Genomic DNA, 20,762 nt, shown 5'->3' with positions numbered 1-20,762 from the left:
CTGCGAACAGAACCACGAATCCACATTAAGAAGGAAGGAAGCCAAGTTATCAGTTTGCTTAAGCGTGTCAAATGACATCAACAAGAAGATAGTATTAAGTGAATACAGAAGTTTGCCAGAACAAAACTAATTACAGCAGTACTCCCTGAATGAGAAACTTTAAAGTGGCCCTGCACCGAGGTTTCAGCATCTCTAAGGTTGGTGTTGAAAGTAAAAAGTTTATCCTTTTGTTTCAAATAGTTCTTATATAGTGCCAATGGCGTTATAATTTGATTTCTTTTATATGCAATAAACTTGCATTTCTTTTGTTGTAGCACATTGGAATCCTTTAGCAAACATGTTCAGTGACTGATCACCTTCATAATCAAACTACAAAGATATAACTTATGGTCTATCTCACCACATCTCAGTCAGGAATCATGAGTCCAATATTGCCACTAGTTGGGATCGTAACTGAAGACATAAACTGAAACCCACCCACCTGCTTCAGCCCTGAATACTACTTTAAAAATACCTTTGTGGAGCAAAACAATTTAAAAAATCTAATTTGTTGCTCTTCATTGAATCAGTATTTACTAATTTTTCGAGGATGGGGAAGACTATCAATAGAAACTTCAAAAGAGCATAAGCAAATAAAATGTGACACTGATTGGCATAAGAGATTGAGAATAGGTCACCAAAAGCTTGGTCAAACGGCTAGGTTTGAAAGACTGACTTAAACGGAGGAATGAGATCCAGAGGAGAAATATTAAGGATGTTATTTCAGCACTAGGCAGAAGACATGATGGTTAAAAAAAAAACAATTAAAATCAGAACAGGCAGTGGGCCAAAACTGGAAAAGTAGTGGTCTTGGAGAGTTATGGAGAGACATAGAAGGGGCTAAGCGTGTGGGAGCTTGCTTTGTGCAAATTAGCCACTGCATTTTCTACATTACAACTGTGACTATATTCAAAATGGATGACAATGGCTGTAGAGCATTCTCGGACACCCTGAAATCACAAGCGGTCCTAAATAGAAACAGGCTCTCTCTTTTAACGATTACGTTGAAATAGAACAAACATGACAATCACTATATTGGCCAAGGTTAGGAAATTCACTGCACGTTAACTATCCCGCATTATACCTTCATTCCCCCAACCACCTTCACCTCCAAGACAATCAAACACTCACTCACAGAACAGATAGCGAATGGTCTTCCCAGTATAGGACTCGGTATGCAGCCTCGCAGCTGCTACAGGTCTTGTTCACCATCTCATCTAGGTGAATTAAACTATAGAGAAAAAAAAACAAACACCAGATGGAAGCATTATTATTAAAAGGAGCACTCAGCATGTATTTTAATCCAAATAATGGATCCCGTCAGCAGCTATTGAGTCTCCCAGGTTGACCTTTGTCTGTGGAATTGTGTTTCTCTCCACATGGGCTCCATTTCCACCCCCACCTATTATTCACTTGTGCACCCTCCCACATTCCATCTTCAGCACAGATACTAACATTTTCCGAGCAACAATCAATCAGTTTTGAAGGGGGGGTCACTGGACCCAGAATATTAACTCTGCTTTCTTTTCACAGATGCTGCCAGATCTGCCAAGTTTTTCTAGCAATTCTTGCTTTTGTTTCGGATTTCTAATGTAAACACTCTTTGGTTTTTGTTTTGTTCAATCCATAAACACTTGCTCAGGATGAGTAAATCTGATGACAATTCATTCATGGGATATCTCCTATTATCAGGCTTCTTGCATTGCTCACATTTAATGTAAAAACAGGTCAGGAAGTCTCACTTTGAAAAATCAAGATCGCAACCCCAGTAAACCCAGGAGGCACCATTCAGTGTGCACCAATACATCTATGCACTCAAATAATTCACTGCAGAAAATGAGAATGATATCCTAGCTGCTTCTTCAAACTCAAAGAATGAACGATGACATCAGTCGCATGTAAACCCACATTCTCCTCTATCTACTACACCAATGAACTGCACCACACCAGCTACAGGCGAGTCCTGTAATCATACAGTATAGAAACAGACCCTTTGGTCCAACTCGTTCATGCCAACCAGACTCCTAACTTAATCTAGTCCCATTTACCAGCATTTGGCCCATATTCCTCTAAACCCTTCCTATTCATGTGCCCATCCAGATGCCTTTAAATGTTAGAGGAGAAAGTGAGGTCTGCAGATGCTGGAGATCAGAGGTGAAAATGTGTTGCTGGAAAAGCGCAGCAGGTCAGGCATCATCCAAGGAACAGGAGAATCGACGTTTCGGGCACAAGCCCTTCTTCAGGAATCATTCCTGAAGAAGGACTTATGCCCGAAACGTCGATTCTCCTGTTCCTTGGATGCTGCCTGACCTGCTGCGCTTTTCCAGCCTTTAAATGTTATAATTACATCAGCCTCCACCACTTCCTCTGGCAGCTCATTCCATACATACACTACTGTCTGCATGATAAAGTTGCCCCTTAGGGTCCCTTTTATGTCTTTCCCCTCTCACCCTAAATGTATGCCCTCTAATTTTGGAACCCCATCCTGGAGGGAAAAAAAACCCTTGCCTATTTGCCCTATCCATGCACTTCATTTTTGTTTATAACTCTGTCACATCCCACTACCTCAGCTGTAGGGGATCAATAAAACTAGTCCATGCTGTATCTCAAATTCACCCATTTGAAGATGCTTCAGTATTCAATGGTTAAGACCATACCTTGTGATACCTTCCTGTGTCAAAAGTGTTATATCAATACAAGACTGCACAAAAGATAATCCACTGAACTCCAAGCTAGAAGGAACTGTTATGGAAGGTTATAAACTGAAATATTAATTCTGCTTTTCTTAGACTCTGACTGACCTGCTAAATCATTCAGCATTTGCTGGCTTTTGATCAGATTTCCAGCTTCCAGAGCATTTTGCTTTTGTAAGGACCAAATGGTTTATACGTTTGGTCAAAAGAATAAGTTTTAAGGAGCACCTTAAAGCACATACAAGACACTGATGAAGAACATTTAGGAAGAGAATTTCTGAGTTTTGAACTTTGGCAGCAGAAAATATGACTGCCAATGGTAGAATAAAAAGAAATGGGAAATGCCAAAATTGGAAGCGTTTAAAGAGCTTGATGCGGCACTGAGCTGAAGCAGGTAATAGACAAGGAGGAGCATATGCCATCGAGGAAATGAAAACAAGAATGAGAATTTAAAATCAAGGTGTTGTAGGAGCAGAAAGTAATATGATCGAAAAACATAGGGTTGATGGGTGAATGAAAATGGCATGAGAATAAGCAGCAGAGTTTTAGATATGCTTAAATTTGCAGACGGTGTAAGATGGAGGCCAGCATTGCGAGGTCACAAATGGAGCGGTTTGCTGGTGGTTACAGAAGCACAGTTCCTCAGGTAACAATGTGGTCCATGTCCACAGCAAAACCTGAAAAATAGCCAGGCTTGGCCTGATATGCAGCTGTCCATATTTACATTAGACAAGTTTCAGGTACTAATCACATCCTACAAGCAGAACAAGAGTATAGTCATAGCAAGGCAATCCTAAATCAATAAACCAGATCAAAGCTCTAACCCATCTGGATACTGACAGCACTCTGCTGCAATTTAAATAACTTATATTTTATTACTGATTCTCCCACCTGCTAAGTCCTGGTGGTCATAAAGTAGGTTAGAGATGGCTATTCTAAGGTAAGTGGCTCACCTCCTTCAGTCTCAAAGTCTCACCACCAGCTAGAAGGCACAAGTGAGGAAAATGTTTTGCCTTTAGCTGAATATGTGCCAGACTTGACATCCTAGAGAACAAAATAATCCATTTGATTGCATACCATCCACCACTGGAATACGGTGTCTGCAGTATGTACTGTTACAATACAGCAAGTTTCCAAGGCTCCTTTGCAGCATCTCCCCATAACTCTGCAACTTCAACATTTCCACTGCCTACAAGGACTTCTAAGTTCCCTCCAAGTTACACATCTATTCGTTCATCATCACTGGGTCGGGTATTATGGAACTTCCTACTCAACAGCATAGAGGAAACACTATACTTTCACAATGCAACATCAAGTCAAAGTACCATCACTTATCCAAAAGGTAACTAAGAATTTACAAAAATTAGTTTTTATGGAGGGTCTTAAAGAGAAGGAACAAAGAGGACAGTAGAGCTAGCAGGAGATTAGGTTAGAGGTGTTTAAGGAAGACATTTCAAATATGAAGCTTAAGACTGAAAACAGTCACCAACAGTGGGAGAGGAAATCTTATGAGAGACTGGAATTATAAGGACCAAGTTACAAGGGTAGCTGTAGGAAGGAAAGCAACAAAACGATCTGAACATGAGAATAAAAATTTTAGAAAGCAGTCAATATAGGACCAGCGTTCATCAGCAACAACAATGCATTATAAGAGCTTATTGCAAGATGAAACACAGCTCACAGAATTCTAAATGAGCTGAGATTTATGCAAGATGGAGGATGGAAACCAACAAAGAAAGGATGGCAACAGTCAAGTTGAGGGGATTGGTATCTCAAAGCACTTCAGGTTTATTATGTTAACAATAGTTGACAGGAAAAGATTATGTCCTACTCAATTATGAAAGCTGCATTCTATCCATGATGTCTATGCGTATTTGAATATGAAGTTGCAGCTCTTTTAGTCTACATCAATTTAAACAGCGAACTACTGAGGCTTTAAAAGGAGTTAATTTTAATAGAAAAATTACTTTGACATGTTGGCAACAAGGGTTTTTATTTACATAGTGCCTTATTGGAGTAAATGTCCTTAGGCTCCTTGCTGCAAGAGTGCAGCGAAGTTGTTTCTGCCTTCGTGCTGACTACACAATCTGTGGCCTCCATGCAAGATCAGCAGAAAGACAGGATCAATAGAGTGGAGAGAAAGGTGGGGCAGGAGAAGGATGAAGCAGTCACACAAAACAAGCATCTGTTCCTTTGTGTGATTTGCTGTCATTCTGCTGGATGAATGAACAAACAGGAGCTACTTTCCCTCATCACAACAACCTTTGAGAATTTTATAGCAATGCACAAGTGTTGAAGGGAAATAGCTGGGAGGGACTCAGAACAAAAGAACGTCAAACAGTCATTTCCTCATCCAGCTGAAACCAGAATGCAGCAAGCAATTTACCACTGACTGAAAATGATCTTATTTGAATTATCTGATAATTCAATTGATTTTCACATTAAATTCTGACCTGTGTTAATTATATTACTTACTTAATGCCATGAACTGGTTTGTTCAAGCTAGTGTGTAAAACGCTCAATTTACAAGTACATAAAAGGAACTAAATTCTAAAACAGTTGTTCTTATGGCACAGAAACCCTCTTTTTAAAAACAAGGTGTCCCATTTTTCTAGCCATTATAGGTATTTGAGACAAAAAAAACCCTCCAGATGCTGGAATCTAAGGTAGACAAGCAGGAGGCTGGAAGAACACAGCAAGCCAGGCAGCATCAGGAGGTGGAGAAGTCACCATTACAGATGTAACCCTTCTTCAGGACTGGGGGTGGGTGTGGGGAGGGGGGGGGGGCAGAGTGGTGAAGTAAGGATAGGCGAACACAGGTACAGGGTACAACCTAGTTGGTCGATGGGAGGAATGCATCTGGTTGTTGGCTGGAAGGAAGGGTCAGTCAATGGAATGGAGGGGGGAGGGGGTGAGAAGGGAGTCAGAGGATGGGAAGGGAGGTGATTTGAAATTGGAAAACTCCAGTGTTGGGTCCTCCAGGCTTAGCCTTCCCAAGCAAAAGACGACGTTTTGTTTCTCCAATTTGCAGTTTGATTTGTTGTGGCAAAGGAGGCGGCCAAGGATGTTCATGTTGGAAAGGGAGTGGGAAAGGGAATTAAAATGGGCAGTGACTGGGAGGTAATTTGCATATATTTCAAGCTCTGGATACAAACACAGTTCTGAGATGTTCCAATGTTAACATATCCTCCAATGAGATACCAGTCCCAAATTTTCAAAGTCTTCTAAACTACGCAAATCAAAAGAAAAATGCAGTCACTAAAGGTCTGTAAATTATACACCAAGGTCCTCAGTCGAAAGCATCAGTTGTAGTGAGAGAAAAAAAAAGAGGTTACTGCATCAGCCTTGGCTCCAACGGTAGCACTCCCCAATCAAAAAGACATGGGTTAAAGTGCCATTTGCAGAGACCTGAGCACAAACATCTGGGTGATTATACTCCTCAAAGAGCACTGTGCTGTTACAGAGGTCGTCTTTCAGACGAGGCATTAAACAAAGGCACTGTCTAGCCTCTTAGATTAATGTAAAAGATTTTAAACATTATAAAATGTTCTGCAGGTCTGGAATACTTTATCCAGAAATCTCAAGACTACTTTCTTTTTTGGATAAGCGACATTTGTTGTTTTCAGATACATTTATCCTATAGATCCACTCTGCTGAAAATGTGTTCCTGGTTAAAGCACAGCAGGTTAGGCAGCATCCAAGGAATAGGAAATTCGACGTTTCGGGCATAAGCCCTTCATCAGGAATCCTGATGAAGGGCTTATGCCCGAAACGTCGAATTTCCTATTCCTTGGATGCTGCCTAACCTGCTGTGCTTTAACCAGGAACACATTTTCAGCTGTGATCTCCAGCATCTGCAGACCTCATTTTTTACCCTATAGATCCACTCTGGCCAAGTGAAGTTTTTTTTCCCAAACTCAGCGTGTTTACAAGTTTGTTCGGGTCTGCTTTCGAAAATTCTTTGGGATAAAGATACCAGACCTGTACTTCAAAGACAACTATCTAGGCCAATATTTACTCTGCAACCCACATCACTAAAACAGATGAACTGACCAATGTTATAAAACTATGGGATCTTGCTTCATTTCACTGAGCCACATTCTTACTGCATTCATAAAATGTGATGTGTCACTGGCAAAGACATTTATTAGACAGAAGTGTGTACTGCAGATGCTGGAGATTAGAGTCAAGATTAGAGTGGTGCTGGAAAAGCACAGCAGGTCAGACAGCATCTGAGGACACAAAACGTCGATTTTCCTGCTCCTCAGATGCTGCCTGACCTGCTGTGCTTTTCCAGCACCACTCTAATCTCTGAAGGACATTTAGTGTCCATCCCTAACTGCCATTAATGGAGTTACTTGCGATGCTACTTCATAGACAGATTAAGAATCGATACACTGGTGTAGATACAGTCACATATAGGTCCAAAGCAGGGAGGAATGGCACATATCTTCCTCCAAAGCACACAACAGACTAGATAGGTATCTATGACAATCTGGTAACTTCTTGCTCATCAATACCAATACTACCTTTTCATTTCAGATACACTTAATTAATTGAACTTAAATGCTCCAGATACCAGGAGTTTTGAATTCATGACACAGATTAATAGACAGGTTTCCAGATTATTAGCCCAATAAAAAATTCCCCATGCTGCCCCTCCCTCTGTTTTCTTGCACGACAACAGGGACTAGAGTACTGAAGTACATTAATGACTGTAGTGTGTTTAAAAACTCCTCACGTTATGGAAGGTACAACATAAATACTGTATCATCACTGCAACACATGATCATCAAAGGTAAACTTACAAAGCTTTGATTTCAACCAGAGCTTCCTGTCTGCTGATTTTAACCTTCTGAAGATCCTCTCTTCGGACACTGTGATTTTTCTGCCTTGCGAGGGCTTGCTCACTGAGCTGCTCCTGGCAGCAGTTCTGCAAATACCCAAGTACAGCAGGGGTAGAAATAACTAGTGCGAGAAGAATGAACCAGCCAGCTGCAGAAGAGAAAACAAGACAATAAATGACCTCCAGCATAAGCTGCAAATAAAAAAACCCTGCATTGGAACTTTCGCTAAAACAGAGCATGTTCACTGGTGAGGAGCTGATCATTTTCAGATAGTCTGTGTCAGCGTCAAGAGCTACTTCATTTGAGCCCCATACAAATGCAGCCACATTAGTTGAAAGCTTGCACTTTCAAATAAACCTGTTGGACTATAATCTGGCGTTGTGAGATTTTTAGTGTCAGGTGGGACATTGAGAAGGTCCAGGGTAAAAAAAAAAGTAGAATTTCTACAACCATCCTCCCAAACTCCCACCATGAACCTTGGAGACAGGCCAGAAGCAGTCACTTGGGAGATGATTCAAATCCTGCAGCAGTCTTCCATCAAAGCTATCGTGGTAGATCCCAGTGGGTATTTGCATCACAACAGTGTCCCTTTCTGCACCAGAATAATGTATTTATGGTAATTGAAAACATCAAATTCCTAAATGGCAGGGGCAAATAAGAACATAACAAGAGCAGAAGAGAAGGATAAAGCGTTTGGTCCCTCAAGCCTGCTCCACTATTCAATAAGAGCATGATTGATTTGATTGTGGCCTGACCTCCACTTTTCTGTCTGCTACACATTACTGTTAATGCCCTTGTCAAGCAAACATCCATCCAACACAGCCTTGAATGAACTCAACTGACTCAGTTCCCACTGCTCATTGAGGAAGGTAACCCAAAAGATTAACAACCCTCATTTCCATCTTAAATGGGAGGCCAGTTTGTCACGATGGGCCCAACACTCTCCTCCTATTCTGGAAAATTCTATAATTACGAGATCACTACTTTACTGCCAAGCCAATTCTCTCTCATTCTGGATTAGTGATGCTGGAAGAGCACAGTGGATCAGGCAGCATCCGAGGAGCAGGAAAATCGACGTTTCGGGCAAAAGCTCTTCATCAGGATTAAAGGCAGAGAGCCTGAAGGGTGGAGAGATAAGTGAGAGGAGGGTGGGGATGGGGAGAAAGTAGCATAGAGTACAATGGGTGAGTGGGGGAGGGGATGAAGGTGATAGGTCAAGGGGGGGGAATAGAGTGTGGAGTGGATAGGTGGAAAAGAAGATAGGCAGGTAGGATAAGTCACGGGGATAGTGTTGAGCTGGAAGTTTGGAACTGGGGTGAGGTGGGGGAAGGGGAAATGAGGAAACTGTTGAAGTCCACATTGATGCCCTGGGGTTGAAGTGTTCCGAGGCGGAAGATGAGGTGTTCTTCCTCCAGGCGGCTGGTGGTGAGGGAGCGGCGGCGAAGGAGGCCCAGGACCTCCATGTCCTCGGCAGAGTGGGAGGGGGAGTTGAAATGTTGGGCCACGGGGCGGTGTGGTTGATTGGTGCGGGTGTCCCGGAGATGTTCCCTAAAGCGCTCTGCTATGAGGCGTCCAGTCTCCCAATGTAGAGGAGACCTCATCAGGAGCAGCGGATACAATAAATGACATTGGTGGATGTGCAGGTGAAACTCTGATGGATGTGAAAGACTCCTTTAAGGCCTTGGATGGAGGTGAGGGAGGAGGTGTGGGTGCAGGTTTTGCAATTCCTGTGGTGGCAGGGGAAGGTGCCAGGATGGGAGGGTGGGTTGTAGGAGGGCGTGGACCTGACCAGGTAGTCACAGAGGGAACGGTCTTTGCGGAAGGCGGAAAGGGGTGGGGAGGGAAATATATCCCTGGTGGTGGAGTCTGTTTGGAGATGGCGGAAATGTCGGCGGATGATTTGGTTTATGCAAAGGTTGGTAGGGTGGAAGGTGGGCACCAGGGGTGTTCTGTCCTTGTTACGGTTGGAGGGGTGGAGTCTGAGGGCGGAGGTGCGGGATGTGGACGAGATGCTTGGAGGGCATCTTTAACCACATGGGAAGGGAAATTGCAGTCTCTAAAGGAGGCGGCCATCTGGTGCGTTCTGTTCTAAAGAAGGAGGCCACTCTCATGCCCACTGAGAACTAGACCAAATTTACCTAACCTTTATTTCATAATGGAACCTTACAGCCAGCATAGGTGTCGAGAATCATAGAAGAGGCCCTTCAGGTCATTGAGTCAGCCCCAACAAACAAAATCTACAAGAGTCTCACCTTCCAGCACTTGGCCTATAGCCTTGGATGTTACAAATTCACCTGTTCACATGCTGTGAAGTTTACCACCTCAACCATCCTTCCAGACAATGCATTCCAGGTACCGCCACCCTCTGGGTGAACATTTTTTTCCTCAAATGCCCTCTAAATCTTTGACCTTTACCTTAAAATTATGTCACTTGTTACTGACCGCTCAACTAAGGGGAATGGCTGCTTTCAGTACACCCTGTCCATGCCCATATAACCTTATGCATCTCTCTCAGGTTCCCCTCAGCCTTCTCTACTCTAAAGAAGACAACCTGAGCTTATCCAAGCACTTTCTGTAGCTAAACTGCCACATCCCAGGCAATATCGTGATGAATCTCCTCCATACCCCCTCTAGTGCAATCACATCCTTCCTGCAGTGTGCTGACCAGAACTGCGCACTGTACTCCAGCTGCGGCCTAACCAAAATTCTGTACAGCTCCAAAATAACTTCCCTGGTCTTCTGCCACTACTGATAAAGGCGAGTCCAGTATGCTTTCTTAGCTACCCTATTAACCTGTGCTGCCACCTTTGGTGATCTATGGACAAAGATCCCTCTATTCCTCTGAGCTTCCTAATGTCCTACCATTTATTGAATATTGCCTTGTCTTGCTACTTCATTGTAATCACCCACGTCAAGGTTAAATTCCATCTGTCAGTTCTGCCCATCTGATCAATTTGTCAAATCTCCTGTAGACCTTCTTCCTCACTGGCGAACATCAGGCTAATCTTTGTGTAATCCACAAACTTGCTTATCATTCCCTCACATTTTTTTCTATGTGATTTTTTTTAATATCACAAACAATAAGGGACCCAGCACAGATTCCCTATTTATCCCTGGCCTCATAGGTAAAAGAAAAAGGGAGGTATCCGCATACACTCCCCATTCTGGAGATCACTACTATTAACAATCAGATCTTACCTTCTGTAAGCGTCAGGAACAACACATTGAGAATGATGCAACACAACATGGAGCATTTGGGTGCTTTCCATCTGCAAAACAATAAACATGATTAATAAATCTGGCAGCACCTGACTACTATAAAACCCTTTGCTCAAAACTAAGCCCCTTAACGATATGTCAACATTAGGGTATGCAGACTAGCAGCTGCAGTTTGCATTAAAGCAAAGCTAGAAATGCAAAGCTCATTAAATACTGATTCAAACAGTGTAGCAGGAGGCTTTTCAGCCCATCATCCCTGCACCACCACACTGAAATAGTTATCTGCAGAGAACTGCAAATGCCTTCATTCCAAGCATACATTCACATTCTTCTTAAAAGCTATTATTCAAGATGCTTCTACGATCTTTTCAAATGGTTCATCCGAAATCATCAGAATGCACTGCAAAAAATAAAAAACCGTCATTTCAAACCTTCATCCTCTTGTTATCAGCCCTTCTATCAGTTTCGAATAGTTTAATTTATTCTACCCAACCCCCTTTGTAATTTTGAACATTTCTATTAAAACTGGCCCTGAAAACCTTCTCTGCTCTCAATATAGAGTCACCGGTGTTTTAGCTCCCAATACTTTGCTTCCACATTTCTGGTTGGAAGGCAGGAGAAAACTTAACAGCAGATATCCTTCCTAACTAAATGTTCATGCTCATGAAATATCCCTTCAAAATGAAAATAAAAATGTTACATAGTGCCTTACTGAGGTGGCAGTACCTTAATTGCAATCTGACTTTCTATCACAATATGCACCATTAAATTTAAAAAGTGGAATAAAAGACCGCAAATGTGAAATTATAATGTTACAGAAACACCAGGAAAGAAATTATATTTATAGCTATTACATCCAAACTTTAAAATTGGCCTCTTGCCACTCAATGAAGAAATGTGTTTCCTAATAATATCTTTGGAATATAATTTTCTCACACATAACCACTGAACAAAACCAGAGATTAATCAGGTAGGAAGAAACATAGACAGAGAATGAGCCTTTATAGTCAATCAATCTAGTTCAGTAGTCCCTCCGTAAACACGGAGGATATGTTCCAAGACCTACCACGGAAGTCTGAACCCGCGGATAGGTGTGAGTCCATTCATTTAAATGGGAAATTTACCTTCCCAGCAGCCCCCAGTCCTTGGTTCTGGAAGGTTCCCTTTAATATATGTTCAGACTGCAGTAAATCGCAGGGAACTGAAACCGCGGAATCTGGACCTGCAGATATGGAGGTCCCCCTGTAATCCTAAGAATGTTGGATTAGGACGTCTCAGCAAAACTCACATTTTATTTCCTTCAAAGTTACATCACACTTTATAACTGAAACATCAGTGAAAAGTGTTAAGGGTAGATGGGGAGACTTCTAATCATGCAATCATTGAATGATTTGCCCTGGTAACTTATTTCACAACTTGCCTGTGAGTAAGAAAAGTCCTGCCTGACTTCCTTGCTAACTCAGGACTTCCCTTTCTTTAAAAAAAACTTCTTAATCCTGAAATTTAAATTGTGAACCATTTTTTTGCAAATAAATCAACTCACCAGCAGGCATCTTGTTCGACCACCTGCCACAGAATACTTCCTGTGTTTGGTCAGTACATTCAGGCAATAAGAAGCTGATAGCAAAGCAAAGCTCGACCTTACCTCTGGTCTGAGACAACAGAAGGGAGTAATGATAGGCCTTGGGGATGTTGTAGTGGAAAGACAATAGAATCAAATTTAACTCAAGTCTGACAAAGGAATATTGGATCACATGAAGATTGATGTGCGCATTCCATGCGATCAAACGAAAGAGAATCTGTCTCTGTCAAAGGGCTAATGGTGGATCTTAGTAAGGCTTCCATGCAGCAGACTGGCCAGAAAAATTGAAGTACACAGGATACAGGGGAGATAGATGCCGGAGAGACTTACAAGAACATTGCCAGGGCTTGAAAATTGCAGGAAAGACCCCAAAGGATCCTTCCGTATCCAGCAGAGATTTTCCTACACATCCACTCATCTACTGTCTCTGTTGCTCTCGTTGTGGTCTCCTCTATATTGGGAATACAGAAGGCCAATTTGCAAAATGTTTCAGAGAACATCTCTGGGGAACACATGCAGAACAAGCCCACTGCCCTGTGGCTGACCACTTCAACTCCACCCCCACACTCTGCCAAGGACATGCAAGTCCTGGGCCCCTCCAAAGCCAAACTCGACACCTGGAAGAAGAATGCCTCATCTTCCACTTTGGGACCCTCCAACCACACTGCATCAATGTCGATTTCACCAGTTTCCTCATCTCTTTTCACGTCCAACCCAACACCACCCTCTTGAACTGTCCTACCTATCCATCTTCCTTCCCACCTGCTCTACCCCCACTCTGACCTATCACCATCACCCCCCCCTACCTTTATCCACCTATCACCTTTTAAACCACCTTCCTCCCATTTCTCTCAGCCATCTTGGGCCCACCCCTACATTCTTGATGAAGAGTTTATGCCCAAAACATCAACTCTCCTGCTCCTCGGATACTGCCTGACCTGCTTTGCTTTTCCACTGCCACACTTTTCGACTCTGATCTCCAGCATCTGCAGTCCTCACTTACCCCCCATAAAAACTGGATAGGATACGGATGCTTTCTTAGAACAGAGAAGGCTGACAGTTGACCTGATTAGAGTGGTGCTGGAAAAGCACAGCAGGTCAAGCAACATCCGAGGTGCAGGAAAACTGATGTTTCGGGCAAAAGCCCTTCATCAGGAATCAGTGGGATTTGAAGCGGTGGCTAAAATGTTGAGCCAGTGCAGACATAGGGGTTGACTGAGCTCTTTCTGTGCTGCAATGTTTCTATGATTCTAGGTCATTGTCAAAACTTGTTCTTCTGTGAATTGTAATACAGGATATTCACTGTTCATTTACACAAAGTAGTAAGACATCTAGTCAAGGTTGCATCCAGAGGCCAGCAGTGCAGCACCTCTCCAATGCTTAGCAATCACAAACCGTATAGCGAACTCCACAATTCACTTTGGTAGATGTCTTTTGTAAATTCTGACAGCAATATGTAATCATTTATAAGCAGTAAATTGCCGCATTGGTTTATCATTAATTTCAGAACAGCAGGGGGGTGTAAAGAAAGGAGTGTAAAGATGACATTTGATTGCTTAAAGTTATTCCACCCCTTAACAAAAATCATAACTTTTTTTTCTATTGAGCTCCATCCACTCATACAATCCTCATATACCCTTTACTTTTCAAAAATCTATTGAACTGTTCTGGAATTTACTCAACAAACAAACGCCCAATGCTGATTGGAATTTCCAAAGTTTCACAATTCTTTCATTGAAGAAGTTTCTTCTCATCTTAGTGCTAATGGCCAATGACCTTCTGCAACTGTAATGCATGTTGCAAATGTGAGGAAATAGAAATATTTTATTTCTAAAGTTAAATCACCAGCATGAAATTACTATTATTCGGGTTTTTAATGGGACAAGAGGGCACAAACTGCTCGCACTAACTCACTTCAATAAGGTTGAGGATACTGGTTGTATTGATTCATTGGTCACTGCCACTCCAAGCAGTGTTTCCACTAAGCTGTGTTTGTGTGTGCAGCCGTCCTGAAGTTCTGCCCATACCAAATCATACCCATGCATTCATTTCTGGTTTCTCTGGCTGCTACTACACACGTGCTGGAGACATTACCAGGATTGTAACTTCTGAGGTATCTGTTGACCTATCATATTCAATATCACTCTTGTTGTATCTTTGGTCTCTTCTCGTTAGGCAGATCCTCGAATTGAAGGTTACTTTCGTCCATTCCAGGGTGATGAGTCCTGACATGAGTAAGAGCCCAATGCTGGATCTGTGCAAAAGCATGGATGATACAGTGGTATCTGAAGAGATGGGTAGATGGGATGCCTGCGGGTCTGCACGCTCCTTTCATTGCTTGCGCTGGTCCTGTCCAAGATGCTTCTTTTCCCGTTTGGACAATCACAATCAATGGATTCTCATGATTCTGTCAGGATATTGCTTTTTCAGGCAGATTTTGAGAACATCCTTGAAGTGTTTCCTGCACCTTGTTGGTAGCCACTTGCCATGACAGAGCTCAAAATAGGAGTCTTCTGACAGTAAGCAGTATCTCAATGTCTGGGGATGTTAGCCTGACAGAGGACACTGCTGGTGGGAAAGCAGGATTTTAGGCTGGAATGCAAACAGCGATGACCACGTTGCTCCCATATCAGCACATTTGATTCAAACATTTTAAACAGCACCGCCTTGCACCACACGATCAGCTGCTAAATCCTCTTAGCATTGCACAATCAAAATCCTCTTACCATTCCAGGGCAAGGACAACTGGTTTCCAAATCGCACTGAACTAATTTAGCCATGCGATTCTGACGTCGTGAATGAGCAGACCAGCGCTAGTGCAGTAGGTATAGACCAGCAGAACTTAAGATTACATGGAAGCCCTTTAGACATGCTCCCAAAATGGACACCAATTCAAATCACTGCTATATGTATTATAGCCACAAACACTGATGAAACAGATTGCACTGTCACTTCACTACGTGACAGTGATGTTAAACAGGCAAGGCTCCTCCTGCTCATGACAAGAAAACTTTTAGCCCACTTCAATCAGTGTTCTGAAATTGCAAATCTACCATCCCCAATATATTCATGTACATAGAGTCATAGAGATGTACAGCACAGAAACTTTGGTCCAACTCGTCCATGCTGACCAGATATCCCAACACAATCTAGTTCCACCTGCCAGCACCTGGTCCATATCCCTCCAAACCCTCGCACTATTCACATACCCATCCAGATGCTTTTTAAATGTTGCAATTGTACCAGCCTCTACCACATCCTCTGGCAGCTCATCCCATACACGTACTTTTTATATCTTTTCCCTCTCACCCTAAAACTATACCCTCTATTTCTGGACTCCCCCACCCCAGGGAAAAGACTTTGTCTATTTGTCCTATCCGTGCCCCTCATGATTTTATAAACGTCTATAAGGTCATCCCTCAGCGCCCAACACTCCAGGGAAAATAGCCCCAGCCTGTTCAACCACACCCTATAGTTCAAATCCTCCAACCCTGACAACAACCTTGTAAATCTTTTCTGAACCCTTTCAAGTTTCACAACATCTTTCCAATAGGAAGGAGACCAGAATTGCATGCAATATTCCAATAGTGGCCTAACCGATGCCCTGTACAGCCACAACATGACCTCCCAACTCCTGTACTCACCAAGGGAAAGCATACCAAATGCCTCCTTCACTATCCTATCTACCTGCAACTCCACTTTCAACGTGCACTCCAAGGTCTCTTTGTTCAGCAACACTTCCTAGGACCTTACCATTAAGTGTATAACTCCTGCTAAGATTTGCTTTCCCAAAATGCAGCACCTCATATTTATCTAAATTAAACTCCATCTCCCACTTCTCAGCCCATTGGCCCATCTGATCAAGATCCCATTGTAATCTAAGGTGACCGTCTTCACTGTCCACTACATCTCCAATTTTGGGGTCATCTGCAAACTTATTAAATATACATCCACTTGTCCTGGAAATATGTCAAGCATCTGGGTTGCAGCCTTAGCTCAATGAGTACCATTCTCAGTTTAACTCAGGTGACCAAGTCTCACTCTAAAAACCCGAACAGAATATCCAAGCTTGCATTCCAGGCAGTATGAAGGTAATGCTGCATTATCAAAGGTCCCACTTTCATGCAGAACATTAAACTGGGGCCCCATCTACCCTCTCAAATGGATGTAGAAGATTCCATAGCATTATTCAAAGAACAGAACTATCCCCTTCAGTGTCCTAAGTCAATAGTTATCACACAAAAGACATTACAGAAACAATGTTACCTGGTAATTATCACATTGTTGTTTCTGAAATCTTATTGTGTCTAAATGGACTACAACATTGCCTCTGTGGCTTGAATTCAAAAAGTATTTTAGCGATTATAAAACATTTTTGACATCCTGTCAGCAGGACTGTAGAGTAATCAGCACAGCATTGATCTTACAGAATGGGAGAGCAGGCTCAAGGGGTTAAGAGGCCTAAATGGTATGTTGGTAAAATAAAATACTTCTCAGTCTGAATCTTATAATTACAGTCTTTCCACTTACAACTCATAAGTCAAACCTCTTAACAGTCATGTATATTTCTCAAATGTAGCTGTGTTCAATAAACTAGTTTCCATTAGGTAACAAAGTTGCATTAAATATAACATTGTGCAATGGAAAATACCATCTTAAATAGCGCATGCTTATTCTTGGCTCTTTACCCTATTTCTGTCCCCACAAACACAGGAGGAAAAAAAAAGGTGCTCAGTAAATTATTGCAAAAAGAAACCATTGTAAATAGCAAAGAGGACCACAGAACATCAGGCACCAAGTTAGAGGAAAATTGCAAAAGAGAAACATAAATATACAACACACCTGATTAAATACTTCACCATCTCCCAGGCGTCATACAGCGGCTCTGCGAAGAACTCTAGCCTCTTGAAAGCCACCACCAGGCTCAGGAGGTCAAAGGTCTGAGGGGGTCTGTGCCTGGTCTTGGGCTCTGCCGGAGGGTTGGCTTCCATCTCCGGCAGGGGGCTGCTGGCACTGAGTGGGGGGCTGCTGGTGCAGCTGGCAGCAACGGTGCTGGTGGCTGTGGTGGCAGCAGGGGGGCTCCCAGCAGAGTTCCTCCTCTCACCTCCACTCTCTGCCAGCCCTGCAGCCTCCCAGGTAGGGGAAGTGCCCACAGCAGACTGCATAGCTCCAGATATATGTTAGCAAAATATAAATGTTACAGCTGTACCTCTAATATCTAAACATCCACATTGATGTGCAGTTATATATGCAACAATAGGGACAGGTGTAGTGACTTTGAATGAAATTGAGTTAATGCTGCTGCAATGGGACCCCAGTCCTGTCACTACAATGTTGGGCTGTTGGCAGCATACAGGGGTCACGGGGGGTCAATCGGTTGCTAGGAGACGAGGCCCAGTGGCGGCCATGACAGTTTCGGACGCTCCGCGCTCTCCTCCACCTCCGCGTAATTTTTAAAATTTTATTCCCCGCTGCGGGCCGCCGGAGGTTTCTTCTCCTTCTCCGGTGCTGCCCCGGAAGGCGCTGCTCTTTTCCCCCGCCGGACCGCTCCGGTGTTTTCGCTTCTTTCCTCCGCCCTCGCTCTGTCTGTCGCTCGGAGCCAACCGTCACCCCTCTCCCTCCCTGCCAGTCCCCGCCCCCACCTCGCCACCCGCGGCAGGCAGCAGCAATCGAACTCCGCTCGCATCGATGAAGGATTGTGGTTGTAAGCCCCCACGGCTCCTGCAGGGGGCACTCTCACCGCCCTGGGCGCCAGTAGCAGCAGATGAAGGAAAAGTCACCTGTTGCAGTGCAATGGTAATACCCCCACCTCTGGACTAGGAGGACCAGCTGCTCTTGTAGTTTTATTTTCCTTTATTCATTCGCAGGATGACGGTCATTTATTGTCCATCCCTAATTGCCCCTAAGGGCAGTTAGGAGTTCACCACATTGCTGTAAGTCTGGAGTCACCTGTAGGCCAGACCAGGTAAGGATTAGAGGTAAAAAAAACTGCAGTTGCTGCAACAGACAGGCAGGATGCTGGATGAACACAGCAAGCCAGGCAGCATCAGGAGCTGGAGAAGTCCACGTTTCGGTTGTGACGAAGGGTTACACCCAAAACATCGACTTCTCCACCTCCTGATGTTGCAGTGTTCTTCCAGCCTCCTGATGACCAAATAAGGATAAAGGACATCAGTGAACCAGATGGTAATCGATAATCGATTCACGGCCATCACTAGATTCTTAATTCCAGATACTTACTTACTTATTGAACTCTAATTCCACCATCTGCAATAATGTGATTTGTACCCAGGTTCCCATAACGTTATCTGAGTCTCTGGATTAACAGTCCAGTGATAATATCACAAGGCCATCACCTCCCACTATTGTGTATTAAAATCTCTGAACAGCTTGATTAGAAAATATTACAAATGTTCAAGCCCAACGTAGTCTTACCAGACCATAGGGCTTCTCTATCTCAGAGAGAGACAATTGGTGGTGGTTTAACATGAAGGTCACCATGCCTCAGGTGAGGGAAGAGTTTCAGAAGTTGAGCCTTCATAGTAACCTCAGCTGGCATGGGAATAAATTCATTTTGAATTGGCATCGCTCTGCATTGCAAACTAGCCATCCAAGCTAACCAACTCACTTGTAGGGATGCAAGTAGCTTCCTGCTTAACAAAGATGACCACCATCCATGCCATGTTTCTTTCATTCATTTATGAAGCATGGATGTCACTAACCAGTCCAGCATTCATTACCCATCTCTAATTGATTAGAGGGTAGAGATTCAACCACATTGCTATGGGTCTGGAGTCACATGTAAGCCAGACTAGGTAAGGGTGCCAGTTTCCTTCCCTAGAGGCGTTAGTATCCCTATAGTGTGGAAACAGGCCCATCGGCCTAATAAGTCCTAGGGAGTGTTGCTGAACAAAGAGACCTTGGAGTGCAGGTTCATAGCTCCTTGAAAGTGGAGCCGCAGGTAGATAGGATAGTGAAGAAGGCGTTTGGTATGCTTTCCTTTATTAGTCAGACTATTGAGTACAGGAGTTGGGAGGTCATTTTGCGGCTGTACAGGACATTGGTTCGGCTACTGTTGGAATATTGCATGCAATTCTGGTTTCCTTCCTATTGGAAAGATGTTGTGAAACTTGAAAGGGTTCAGAAAAGATTTACAAGGATGTTGCCAGAGTTGGTGGATCTGAGCTATAGGGAGAGGCTGAACAGGCTGGGGCTGTTTTCCCTGGAGCGTCAGAGGCTGAGGGGTGATCTTATAGAGGTTTACAAAATTATGAGGGGCATGGATAAGATAAATAGACAAAGTCTTTTCCCTGGGGTCGGGGAGTCCAGAACTAGAGGGCATGGGTTTAGGGTGAGAGGGGAAAGATATAAAAGAGACCTCAGAGGCAACTTTTTCACGCAGAGGGTAATATGTGTATGGAATGAGCTGCCAGAGGAAGTGGTGGAGGCTGGTGCAATTGCAACATTTAAGAGGCATTTGGATGGGTATATAAATAGGAAGGGTTTGGAGGGATATGGGCCGGGTGCTGGCAGGTGGGACTAGATTGAGTTGGGATATCTGGTCGGCATGGACGGGTTGGACCGAAGGGTCTGTTTCCATGCTATACATCTCGATGCCTTTATGACTCTATAAGTCCACACCAATCCTCTGAAGAGTAACCCACCCAGACACATTCCCCTACCCTATTATCGAATATTGACTCCTGACTAATGCGGCAAAAGTGAGGACTGGAGATCAGAGTCAAGATTAGTGTGGTGCTGCAAAAGCACAGCAGGTCAGGCAGCAAAGAAGGAGCAGGAAAACAAAATCAGCGTTTCAGGCAGGAGCCCTTCATCATGGATGAGGACTAATGCACATAACCTACACATTCCTGAACACCATGGGCAATTTAGCATGGCCAATTCGCCTAACCTGCATGTCATTGGAGTGTGGGAGGAAACTAAAGCACCCAGAGGAAACCCATGCAGACACGGGGAGAATATGTAAACTCCACACAGACAGTCTCCCAAGGTTGGAATCAAACCCAGGTCCCTGGTGCTATGAGGCTGCAGTGCTAACCACTGAGCCACTATGCCACCCATATTAGTGGAGAAGATGGGCTATTCTGACAATTGACAATGGTTTGAATCAGAGCCTTCATTCCAGATGTTTTTAAAATTCAGATTCTACCATCTCCCATGGCAGGATTTGAACTGAGGTCACCAGAATGCTATCTGGCGCTCTGTGTTAATAATCTACTGATAATACCACTAAGCCATTGGAAATTCAAAGCTGCTGAATTGCAATTTGTGCAAGACATTTTTTTTCCTTAGAGAAAAGAAAGCTGTCGGGTACTGTGATTGGGGTGCATAAAATTATGAGGGGTATAGATCAGGATAAAA

At 43.4% G+C, this 20,762-nt stretch overlaps 1 protein-coding gene across 2 annotated transcripts in view; it reads right to left on the bottom strand.

The window, feature by feature from the left end:
* Positions 1 to 17,997, bottom strand: part of zfyve27 (zinc finger, FYVE domain containing 27) — a 195,787-nt gene extending 177,790 nt beyond the window's left edge. For both annotated transcript variants that reach the window (XM_060842493.1, XM_060842494.1), the window contains exons 1-4: positions 17,223 to 17,997; positions 10,778 to 10,848; positions 7,541 to 7,727; positions 1,175 to 1,270 (exon numbers count right to left, since the gene is read on the bottom strand). In XM_060842493.1, the coding sequence (XP_060698476.1) occupies positions 1,175 to 1,270; positions 7,541 to 7,727; positions 10,778 to 10,848; positions 17,223 to 17,545 (677 nt within the window). In that variant the 5' untranslated portion in view covers positions 17,546 to 17,997. The remainder of the gene's footprint in view (positions 1 to 1,174; positions 1,271 to 7,540; positions 7,728 to 10,777; positions 10,849 to 17,222) is intronic.
* Between the last annotated feature and the right edge of the window lie 2,765 nt (positions 17,998 to 20,762).

The sequence above is a fragment of the Hemiscyllium ocellatum genome, chromosome 22 (genome assembly GCF_020745735.1).
Source record: "Hemiscyllium ocellatum isolate sHemOce1 chromosome 22, sHemOce1.pat.X.cur, whole genome shotgun sequence".
In the NCBI taxonomy this organism is placed as follows: domain Eukaryota; kingdom Metazoa; phylum Chordata; class Chondrichthyes; order Orectolobiformes; family Hemiscylliidae; genus Hemiscyllium; species Hemiscyllium ocellatum.
Note: the sequence above shows the minus strand (reverse complement) of the source record. Positions and strands in the feature narration are given on the sequence as shown.